At 35.1% G+C, this 13059-nt stretch overlaps 1 protein-coding gene across 1 annotated transcript; it reads left to right on the forward strand.

Moving 5' to 3' along the window:
- Positions 1-1240: 1240 nt before the first annotated feature.
- LOC107574931 (interferon-induced very large GTPase 1-like) lies at positions 1241-10378 on the forward strand. Its single transcript, XM_016261354.1, is given in 3 exon segments — positions 1241-1260; positions 6473-8122; positions 8124-10378. Coding segments are annotated over 3 exon segments (3912 nt in total). The 5' UTR covers positions 1241-1253.
- The last annotated feature ends 2681 nt before the right edge of the window (positions 10379-13059 follow it).

Consider the following 13059-nt stretch of genomic DNA (forward strand, 5'->3'; position numbering starts at 1 on the left):
ACTAAGTTAAAAGTTAAAATCACAATTAAAAATGAAAATAATACACATTAACTCATTTGAGCTAGTATTAGCTAGCTTACATTTGATTTACAGTTACTGCTATCAAAACAAAACACTTATATGTAGGATTAAAATTCAACATGCGTCACATTTAATGTCCAACAACAAATATTTTAGCAGAATGCATATTTTATTCAGAATTATTGAGCTATTATTCTATTGCGTTCCATTTGTTTAGCGCGCATGTGTGCAACAGCGCTCGTTCACTCATGTAAGCCTCGCCCGCTCCTGACAGCAAAATGGATATAGTTGCATGACTTTCTAACATTTACAGTTGAAAAATATACCTGTGACGTGTCAGTTATGCACCGAGGAAAACACAATGTCTCAAATGCATTAAACAGCACAAATATTCTCTGTTTGCAATGGTGGATCGATTTGATCCATGATCGACGTTAAGGACTGCTTAAGAATAAGCGTGCACATCAAATTATCCTGACTCATTTAACCTGGATCGAATTAGTGAGATTGAGTGAACATAAATGGTCGTTTATGAAACCGCTTTAGTCCCGATTGATTTGTTAGGTTATTTTAAGTCAGGTTTTGGACTTTAATCCCTGCTTTTCTTAGCGTCTTTTATGAAACAGCCCCCAGGACTGGATTTTATGTTGTTGTTATATTATGTTTTATCATCACCCAGCCCAGACTAATCGCCATTAAAGTTAGAGTGGTTTTTAAACTGCCCGACAGCAGGCAATTGGTGACATGATCACAGACGTCAGCATCTTACGTCAGCAGAGTGGAAGTCAGATCCTCCAATGAACTTCACATCTGAAACAGACAAACGTACATAGACACGCTCATGCAACAACATATGCATAAGCAAGTTTACATAGCGCAGCGTACCTAACAGTTAATATTTTATATGCACTTTCATATTTAGTTTTTAGGTGCTCCTTCCTTCAGTAACAGTCTTAGCATTACAGCATTACTCAGCATCTTAGCTGCTGAAAGTGTTCAGATCAGACTGAAACGATCAGGGATCTTGTTCAAAATAAATTTGAGTAGCTTGTTTCTAATGTTGGAACCATGAATCTTTACAGACAGATGAATCTCCAAACATAGATGGATCTCTACAATCAAACAACTCTTCACAGACAGATAGATCTCTCCTGGAAGAATCTCACCAGATAGTCGAAGCTCCACAGACAGGTGAATCGTGGGCTAAGGAGACAACAGACCAATCTCCTCTAATGCCAGGTTAAAAAAACAAAAAACTTTTTAGTTCATTCACACTTTGTACAGTATTTGTTCTTTATATTTCAGATTTATTATTGTTTCAGCAACACTGTGAATGCACTATTTGTTGAAAGGCCTCTAAAAAACACTAACTGAAAATATAGCCGCATGCTGCAATCATCAGGGTCCAAGCACAATGGCTTATGTGGATGATTACTTATATGTGTGGTTCAGGTATCTTACTTTATGGGGACAAAATGTCCCCACAAAGACAAACACATGTAAACTAAGAAACACAGGAGAAAAGCAGGAAACCAAAAACAAGACCATCTACAGAGAAACATCAACTGACACTGAACAAAGGAAGCACAGGGGGGTATTCTAGAAAGCAGGTTATGTGACATATCTGGGTATGTTTAAGGGTAAATAAGCCGATAAACTCCGCTTTCGGTTCCAAAAACAGAGGTAACTCCCAGGGTAATATAGTGTTACCTTATATAATACTTATAATAGTGCTTTATAATTAACATATCATACAACTATATATACACATACATACATACATACATATAGTTGTATTTATAGGGGAGAGCAGGGTGATTTGAACCGGTGGGGAAGTTGAGCCACCCCTTCTTTCTAGACAACCTTAAACAAAATTGGTGATATGACCACAAATATATGAAGACTTGTCCATTTTACTCAACATGTGATGGAGAGATAATATGGGATAATTGGTAACTACATTTAGGTTCAAAAAACTGTTTTGCAGACACTGTTCAGAGTGATTTTTTTTATGTTCAAGAACTCATGCTTGTCATGTCTGAACAATTGCAGACAAATCTTAAAAAAATATCACACATGTGTTTGTGCTTTAGGCAGAAGCGGACTTAACCATTAGGCAAAGGTAGGCGACCGCCTTGGGCCCCCAAAAGCAAAGGGCCCCCTAAAATGCTTTTTATATGCGAGATACGCGTTCAGTGCGGACGCACAAGTGGTTGCTCTGATGTTCACTACGACGACAACCGTCTGTGCGTCCGCGTTGAACGTGCTTCGTAGCAAAAGTAGAGCGATGTAGAAAATAGGGACGGAATCCCGGAATCTATTCATAAAAACGGAATTTACTGTGTAACGCGGAATGTGACGGAATGAACGCGCAACGCTCGCGGTTGTATTTATTGTAAAGCTAAATTGTATTTTTTCCATTTAATATTCACATACACTAGTCCATATCGCGGTTTGATTGAAGTGTACTGAATTGCATTTGATTTATTCATTCAATATTTGACAAATTCCGTGACATTGCTCGTTACACAGTAAACTTCTGTTGTGTAGCATTTTGAATGTACAAAATTGTTTAATTTTCATTGGGAAAAAAGATAGATTCATGTTTTTGCCTTCATTTGATTACCAGAAAAATGAAAATACACAACACAATTTCTAAAAAATAAGTAAATAAAATAAAAATTAACATTTCATAGGGCCCTACTATTGTATACAAATTAATAAATTAAGTTGTTTTTATGAATTCAATTAATTAGATCTAAAAATGATCTTTTAAAATGGTTAAATAAACCATTAAAATGGGATACAGAAAAATTAAAATGGAAAGCACAGAATTTGGGCCCTAAGAATGTAATTTTTGTTAAACTTTTAATAGGCCTAAATTGCTGTTAAATTAAACAAGTTTCATGATTTTAATTAATTAGACATGTTTTTTGTTAAAATTTAATATAATCATCCAGAAAAATTAAAACGGAAAAAAAAAACTGAATCCAGAAAAATTTAAACGGAAATCTTTTTTTTGGAAAAAAATAAAACTTAGGCTAATCTGGGAAAAATAAAATGGATTTCATAGGGCCCTACAAATATCATGCATCTGAAGCTAAAATTTTAATACTAAGCAACAGTGCATATTACTGTATATAGGGCCTATTTTAATTTTTTTAAATGGGCTCACTCGTTTTTGTGAAGGACCCAAGAAGGACCATGCACAGTCACTTTCCACACAGGCACACTTCACGTTTTGTGGAAATAATCCTTAAGCATGTACATTTATAATTTCCTTCAGTTTAATTGAAATGTGCAATTAAAATAAATAAAAAATAAATGTATATTTTAAAGTTTAGAATTAGACAGGCTTGCGTTGTGTAGACAATTGCATAGTGAAAATTACCCCAACGCACCACCCAGTGTCCAACCTACTCCAATACTATTATAACCAGTTTAAATATGAACAAGGGATTTACAACATTAAAAAAATCCTTTATTTATAACATGTACATGAAAAATCTAAAAGATTGGACACAACTATGGGACACAGTCGTGCAGCAGCGAGCAACAGTGAAAGAAACCTCAAGGTTGTAAATGTGTGAAATTGTATAGGGCCCCATTCCTGTATTTTGCCTGGGGCCCCCAAATCACTAAATTCGTCCCTGGCTTTAGGAAGTTATAATATGAGGCTATACTGTTAGTGTGATGTTAGATCTAAACTGCTGGATGATACAAGTTATTTTTTTAAATGGTAGGAGTGGAGTAATTTGAGCCAAAAGCCCTGGGGTAAGTTGAGCCAGTGGCTTACCCCTTCTTATGATTATTAAGTGTTATTTTACTGTAATTCTACATGAAATTTCATTAATTTTAGACCAAACATTTTTGATTTTGTTGTTTGTTCTTTGTTTTGAATTTAATTTTGTTCTGAAAATTTTAAATAGGCCTTGTTTATGAAAATTGGCCATTGAAGTTTTATGAAACTTTATTTCCCTGCAATATTTATAAGTGGGATGTTAAGTAATATTAGCCCAGTTCTGTAAAGTTAATTGCAGTCAGTTTTTTTAATTCTTCAATTTGAACTTTATTTTATTCTTAACTTTTTAAATAATTGTAAAAATCTCTTTAAAGTTGTAAACTGTATCTTTAAATAAAACTTTTAAGAAGTCATCCATTCTATTATCCAAACCTATTTGTCCATATTAGGGTTGCGGGGAGCTGGTGCGTAACCCAGCATCTTGAGCCACCGGTGGGGAAACTCCCTGGATGGATGTAAGTCCATCACAAGGCTCAAACATAGATTTTAAGTCATTTTTATTGAATTTCTCTTATTTTGATATAGTATGAGGTGAAAATGCTCAGTTTTACTTCAGCATAATCAATGGTACAGTTTAAACTGAGGCTCAACTTACCCTCTCCCTAGGCTCAATTTACCCCACACAGGGGTAAGTTGAGCAAAGAGAGCACTTTTTTGGAAAGCCATATTAAGAAAGCAGTTTATTTTAGATCCAAAGTGATTATTCCCAAAGATGCACCACATCCTGAAATGTATGTACATATTTAAGTTGGACCCATTACTGTCGTGTGCTCACTTTAAACACCGTAAGTAAACTACTCAGGAGCAGGTTATGTTCAGAGAGTAAGTTGCTTTGGCTACTTACATACCCTGAAGTTACCTCCAGTTTTGGAACCGAAAGCGAAAGAGTTTATCTGCTTACTTACCCTTAAACATACCCGGGTATATCACATAACCTGATTGCTGGAAAACCCCCAAGCACTGACAAGTTATTGTTATTGATGTAATCTGTTATTGATGTTTGCAACAATATTTGACTGAAAGGATAAACATTATGGTTATTTTCTTCAGTTATGTTAGATTTAGCATTCTGAAATAAAGCAGTGCAGTAAAATTACTTTTAATAATCTTATTGATTAGCATATACAGTATTTTAATTAACTTATGTGTGTGTGTGTGTGTGTGTGTGTGTGTGTGTGTGTGTATGTTTATGTGGTTTATGAGGACACAAATTAGTATAATGACATGGGTATGGCACAGGCATTACAATATAAAGGTGATTTATGAGGACACTTTCTGGGTACCCGTAATTCAAAAGGCTTAAAAAACATACTCAATTGTGTTTTTTTTGAAAATCTAAAAATGCTGAAAGTTTTCTGCGAGGGGTAGGGTTAGGTGTAGGTCGATAGAAAATACAGTTTGTACAGTATAAAAACCATTACGCCTATTGCAGGGCTTGACTGGCGCTAAAATTTGGCCCTGGAAAAAATCTAGCCTGTCCGATGCGTTCACCTGTGAATGTTGTTGCTGGGGTTAGGGCCTTAAAATGGAGGAAAACATTAATACAAAAAGGATAGAAATGCACTTGACAATAAAGCACTTTTGAACTAGGATGCAGTAAAGTAAATTTACTGCTATTAAATTATCTCATCTGTGAAAGAAATTTTGAAGAATGTTGGTAACCAAACCATTTTGTTAAAAAGTTAACACCTAATTTATGTGAGACACTGACAGGCCTATTTATATTTCATCAAGCTCTAATTGAATTAACATTTTACTTCAATTAAAATTCATTAGAATGATTAAAAAGTTCAACTATTTATAAGATCATAGTCACAATGCTCCTTGTTACCATGGATATGGTTTATAAAATAAATAAATAATAATAAATACAAATTCATAATAAAAAAGGTAAACACATGCAGAAATTATGAAAATAGCCTCTATGAAAGTGATTTATATTCCCCAATATTTAATAAAATAATAACAACAACATTTTATATATAGCACATAATTGTATAACACAAAATTCTGAGTCAAATCTGAATGGATCAAGCGACTTCTGGAGTTTATCACTTGACAGAGCTGCAGAAGCAAAGCGCACGTTCAGTCTGCTTTTGCGCATGGCTGGCAGATGCACGGTTTAATTGGGTAGCACCATTTCATCACACATTTTGATTATTTGCCTTTTGAAGTTACCGATGTGCTGCATTTTAAAAACAGTGCTTTATATAGGGGAGAGGGGAGATCTCCCTTCACCGATCTGCCCACTACTCAACTGGCCCACCGGGAAAGTCCCGGTGCTCCCTATGGCCTGTACATGTCTGGTGTGCGCACTTCGGTGAAGGCAGCGCATTAATATAGAATGGTGATTAAACTGACTGGCATTACTTGTGCATTCAACAGTTTTATTGCACACCTTCCAGTCAATCTGAATGGAATATTCAGACAGACCATGGTATAAATTAAAATTAATACATTAAATCTCTATTAATAACACCAACATAAAGCAAGTATTTTTGTAAAGACTGAACTGCTGATCAGTGTAGATGCATATTAAGAGTTTAAGAGAGGGGGGGGATATTGCCATTTTAAATTGCTATTAAAATTAAGCAGTGAGGATATTGGACAGGGGGAGGCAAATGTAACTCACTTTGTTCTCATTTACAGCAAACGACATTAAAAAAATCCTGGAAAATCTGGGTTTGATGGAGTACTATGATAAGAAGCTCACTCTACACACAGTGCTGCAGATCGACAAGAACAGTGTCACGGATGTGTCTGTTCAGTCCCTTTCAGATCTGCCATGGCTCTTCTTGAAGAGACTGATCATGTTACAAAGGACAGCGAGGAGTGTTAAGTGTTCCTCATCAGATGGGACAGAAGATTCAGAGTGGGATGATGATCAGGAGAATAAATCAGACTGTCCTCAGTCAGTAAATCCTTTAGATATTTTGATTGCTATCTTCCTTTGTTCTGACAGTTTTCTTCAGCAGGAAATGATCATAAAAATGTCCATGTGTCAGTTTGCTGTTCCTCTGCTGCTTCCCTACAGTGATAATAATCAGATCACTCTTATGCTTTGGGCAATGAGAGATATTGTGAAAAAATACAGACCACACTCATTATCAGATACAAGTGCATTTGTGGAAGAAAGGATTGCTCTTTCAGAATTACCTTTAGTGTCTTTTGTGAGACTTGGTAGATGCAACATTTCCAAATCAGAAATTCTGAATAAGCTGCTCAGCAATCCACAGCAGTACACTGATACCTTTGTGCACTTCAACATGGATTGTGGAAACATCAGTAAGAAAATATCAAATGGCTTGGTTGAGATGGCCTGGTATCTTCCTTGTGGAAACAAGAACATTGATGTCTTTCCTGAACCTGTAGCGATTGCCAACTTGAGAGGTGACATTCAGAACTTTGAAACACAGTACACTTTTCTTTGTGAGGCTTCAACTGCTGTGTTTGTGTTCTTTGAATCCCAACTTTTAGATTCACAGTTAATTTCAGTCCCCAGCCAGAAATCTATGCCTCAGTTATTTTTGGTGGGGAACTCCAACAATGAGAACATAAAAGCTACAGTCCACAAGCTCAATCTGAAGAAAAGCAATTTCATCTTTAAAGACAGGCAGAATGATGCAGACTTCGTTGAAAAAATTCAGAGCAAGTTACAAGATGCAATTAAGAACAACAATCACAAAATGTCAGTTGTTCGTTTAGCTGAGATTGCACGAAATCTGGGAATCTTGGTGGATGAGGATGCTGAAGAATGTCAGTGTGCCAAAGTAAGTGCACATGAAATCACATCCAAAATTAATGACATAGTGCAGTTCAAGAAGGAGGAGCTGTCCTTACAAGGGGAAATCTTGATTAAATTGGCAAAGTTAGAGAAGGAAGAATGTCAGTTGAAGAAAGTAGGGGATATGAGTGTTCAGAACTACAAAAATGACCTTTTGATGCAGAAAAATAAACTCAGAGAAGACCAATGCACCAAAGACATGTCTACAACTATGAGCTGCTTTATCAAAGCAATATCAACACCAGAAAGAGCCTACTTCTTAAAATGGTTAAGAATCGCTCTAGAGAATAAATCTCATGAAGTACTGCCTCAACTCAGAGAACTCTACAAACAGAAATGTAAAGATGTTTGTGGGAACAAGAAAGAAATAGCTGAGCTTGATAAAAAGATTTCAAACAGTTCTTTAGGAGTGGAGCATTTCATTCGAGAGATGAGCCAGCTTTACGAAGCTGCAGTCTCACTCCCAGAAGATGCACTTTACCGAAAACAGCTGGAACATTTACCTAAACTCTGTGCTCAATGGAACCCCCCCAATGGCACCAGTGAGTATTGGCTATAGTGAGTCTGTGTATGCTCTCAAAAAGCATATAATGGAGATCTTCAAAGATTACAATCCCAGTGACATCAAGGAATTTCTTCAATGGACAAAAGACTTGTGGACTGCTGTGAAATTTGAGAAATTCATCTTCAGCTTCAGAAACAGCCTGGTGGCTGATGCATACATCAAACTGTGCACAGAGTACAACAGCTGGGACTGGACACTGAGAAAACAAATGCACACATGGGCATTAGAGGCTGAAACGAATATCTTAAACCATGGAAAATTTGAAAGCTCTGAGCAGTGCACCATTGAAGATGTCCATTGTCATTTACTACGAGAAGCAGAATCTGAGCTTTCAAAAGGACAAGACGAAATTATTGCCAAGATCCAATCATACTATGAACAAGGAGAAGGTCATGTTGAACTTGTGGAAAGTTATCGACAAGACTTTATAAACTCTGCCAAGTCTTTGAAGACAGAGCTTTCAAATTCAATCAGAATCAAATTGGATGCAGCTGTTTCACGTCGAAATGGAATGATGAAGTTGGAAGGAATCAAAAAGACATACATGGACACAATGGAGAAAAAAGTGCTGAACTTGCTGAAAAACTGTCGTGAGAATAAGTCAGACATGTCAGACTCCGTGCTGAATGAAGCATTTGAAAAGATGTGGCAGGAGACTGTCAGGACATTGTCATACACAGTGCTCAAACCACAAGATATCATGACAAGAGTCTTTCATCATTTGAGGAAAAATCTTCAACCTAGAGGAAGTTCAATGGCTCAAAGCTTAGACAAAGTGAAGGATCTGCACAATCAAGGCCATGGAAATTTTGTTTCCCCCAAAGGTAACTTTTTCTCCAAGTTCTGGAATGCTCAGAAGATCAAGAGGGTTCAAGAGATGTCAAAGAAACTTATCAGGGATTGTTGGGAATTTGTTGAAAGAAAGAAGGAATGTAAGGATGATTATGATGACACATACATCAGGGAGATTCTTAACATGATTGATGAGAAACTTAAAGCTCATGAAGATCTTAAGCTAAAGGAAGATTTTGAACTCTCCCTTAAATTATACATATGTGGCTTTGCAAGCAGAGAATTTCAAAAGATTCACAATCAATTCATCCAGGAAAGCAACCCACGAACAACCTTGGAGAACGCCAAACAAACATACCACTCTGACTTCATTGACCTTTATCGTGAACGAGACCAGTGTCAGAAGAAAGCTGATGAATTCATGAGTAACTGTCTAAAACCTGCCTTGGAAAGATATATTTCTGAGAACTTGGGCATGGAAATGGCAGACAAGATGGTGACTGGTGAAAACTCAGCAATTTTCGGATCACGGATGACATTTCAGGTTTCAGTCTTGAAAAATATTCTCTATGAATCTAAATTTCAAATATATTTGCATTTCATTGAGTCATATGAATCATTTGTTAAAAAGTTCATTTTTGACGAAGTTAAAAAGCACTTTACAACAGAGAACAGAATGATAAAATTAGAGGAAAGTCTTGTAAATGAAGTCATCAGTGAAATTACTCGGGCAATCGAAGAGTCAGAACAAGACTCAAAGAAAAATGACATCAAGGGATTCATCGAAAACATCTGCAAGAAACTTGAAAATAGACTTGTTTTTCCCAAGGACGCAGTGGATAAAATCAGCACACTGAACAATGCAAATCAGAAAAAATTCACCGAATGCCTTCAGTTTTCTGTAAAGGACATGGATAAATCACTGAAAGCAAGTTTCCAAGCAAGAATGTTTCAAAGTAAAATACGTCATCTTCAAACCAAACCACAGGATGTGCTGTTCAAACGAGTGCAGGGCTGTGGGAAACAGTGTCCATTCTGTAAAGCACCATGTGAGGCTGGAGGAGAAGTCCACACTAAACACTTTGTCTCAATCCACAGACCAGAAGGTCTTGGCTGCTGCAGTGAAATATATTCTGACAAACTAGTGACAGACATCTGTACAACATCGGTGCACAGCGACTCATGCTTCAAGTGCCATGACACCAATGATCAGTGGCATCCATATAAGGAATACAGTAAAATCTATCCAGACTGGCGAATTGATCCAGACTGCAGCGCAGAGGCCTCAGCATACTGGAAATATGTGATGGCAAAATTCAATGAGGAGTTTGCTGATGAATATGATGTGGAGCCTGCATATATCCCCTCATCCTGGGAAAGCATCACAGAAGCCCAAGCAAAGGAAAGCCTTTAGAAAACATCAAACACCAACTCTCTGGTCTCTGATTAAATTAGTTTGGTATGTGATGGTAAAAAATATTAAAACTGACATCTTAATATCGAGGTATCCATAGAAAAAATATTATATCTAATATTAGAAGTACAGAAACCGGCTTTGGTTTATTAGTTAATGTTTGCATGTCATGATTAATGCATGAAATAGAGAACAGTGGAGTGCAATTAGACCAAATGCTTCACATTTAAACAAAGCAACAATTTTATTAGGATTCCTGATACACAGACTACAGCTTGCAGTTGTTCTTGCCATGAAAGAAGTCATGAAAAATTAAGCAATTTTTTGATTTCTTACAATAAATCCATCATTCAAATGTTGTATATACAAGATCTATTCTTAGTGAAACATTATTATTTCACCTATACATTCATGGATACTTGTTCTCTTGACATGCCTTAGAGTTATTGAAAATGTTATTTTCAAATTAGTTTTTAGACATTTTGTTTAATTATTGTTTTTCTTTCTTTCCATCTTTCGTTCTTTGATTGTTGAAAACCCTTTTTATTTAACATTGTGATGATTTAAATATTACTCTCTGATTGTTAGTTATATTTTTACAGGCTATGTTTTTGAGTTTCATTCTATTTGAGTTTAATTTTAATAAGTTTAATCTTGTCTATTGTAACTGTATTGCTGTTGTTCTGTGTGTTACATATACATGCATTTCTTTATGATTGAGTTCACAACACTGCTGACATCTGCAACAGGTTAATTCTGGAGACTTTGTTTGCCAGTCACAAGCAAACAATGTTACCTAAATAAATACTTATAATTGTATGGTTAAATGTGATTGTCTGTTGTGCGTCTACAATTCAACATCAAACAACTAGCAATCATATTACAATATATAAAAATATAAAACATCACAGTAATCACATAGGCATATCAAACTTTTATACACATTTGCTGGATCTCCCATTATGGGCTTTGAATGTCTTCTGTAGCATCTTACATCTTTTAGAAAACAGAAGTTGTTCTTTCAGGTTCAGCAATGTGAACTGACACTAGTGCGCATCCTCCTACCTTCCTTTTGCAATATATGTGGGACTAAGTCACCTGATATGTAAATGATTTAGATGTTTAAAGATATACAGTATAGAATGTCCTACAATATTAAAACCAAAGGTCTATGAACCATAGCAATGGCATACAGTACAACCTTTTACCTTTGTTTCAGCATTTCATAAAATGAGTCTTCAAAACGGTCCAGTCAACATTTTATAATAATTCAAGAGGCAAAGACACGTAGTGACAAATTCTATATGCATTCAGCAAAAATGCTAAATAAACCAAATTCAACATAATAACTTTGAATTAACTCTTATGTTAACATAATACTACAGCTGCTAACTAAATTATGAAAGTACTTGTCTTACAAAATAATTTACACAAGACAATAGAATAGAATACATGACACTGCCAAACAGAAATGCTATTGAAGATATTAAGTGCAATTATATGGTGCAAATTAGTAATAACTACTACTGAATTCAACAAGATTTTTATACATTTCATCAACTCAGTCTGTCACATTATCTAATATATGAAAACAGACAAATACTATTATACTATTATATACTATTATATATTATACTATTATAATTTAGAACTTGCTGAGCATCAGAAATTCATGAAATTTTACGTTTCATGTGTGAACCTGAAAAAAATGTCCTGTTATATATATGTACCAATATGGAGTTATGCAAGAACCACAAAATATAGGCCACTTTGTAATATATAACACCAACTATATTGGCCCATATCTGTTAAATGTTTAAACTATTGAATTCAGACATTGAAATTAATGTTGAAAACAATTGAAGGAGCATCTTGAGATAAAATAATTTTGTGCAAATCAGACAAAGGAAAAGTTTGAAAAAGAAAAAAACACTGTTCCAGAGTTATTAACAAAAATGTAAATGATATATTATGTAAATTAGAACTCAGATCTGTGACTCATGTTCTTGGATAATAGGGATTTTTACTTACAGAGAAATCACAAGGATTTTTCTGCATTCCATTTTTTTCTTCTCACGGTTAATCATAAGGTAAGAAACTAATTTGTAATCTAGAATAATCTTTTTGCTTAAAACACAGCAGAATAAGTTCATTATAACTAATAATTTTTAGAAATGTATATAAAAGTTGATCAATGTCATGTCATTCATACTATTGACATACAGAAACACACAGAAGAACAAGAAACATGAGGAAAGAAAAGGGGAAAGCAAGAACAATCCCACACCTCTAGACCACGGGTGAATTGGTCTAATAGACTGGTAAAACAGGACAGCATTAATAAAAGACCAAATTATAACTATAAGCATATTATAAAGTTGTAATACAATACAACGATTCACATTATGCTAATTGTTTCTAGTTTGATTTAATAGATGTAATTTTCCTTCTCAATTAAAAAAAAAATCCAAAACTGCTTTACTTAGAATTGCAAAATATGACAGAGATGGCTAATTCTTCCCTATTATCATGATCTTCATATAACTATGTAGACACTGTGTGTTCTTCACTATATCTGATGATAACAATGTGACTTAGCACAAAGATAGCAAAAATGTCTCTCCACCACATATAAACATATAAAGGAGAATCAAATGTTTTGTTCCAGTTTCTCATGATTC

This window comes from Sinocyclocheilus grahami, unplaced genomic scaffold, assembly GCF_001515645.1.
Source record: "Sinocyclocheilus grahami isolate Dianchi unplaced genomic scaffold, SAMN03320097.WGS_v1.1 scaffold2394.1, whole genome shotgun sequence".
NCBI lineage: Eukaryota > Metazoa > Chordata > Actinopteri > Cypriniformes > Cyprinidae > Sinocyclocheilus > Sinocyclocheilus grahami.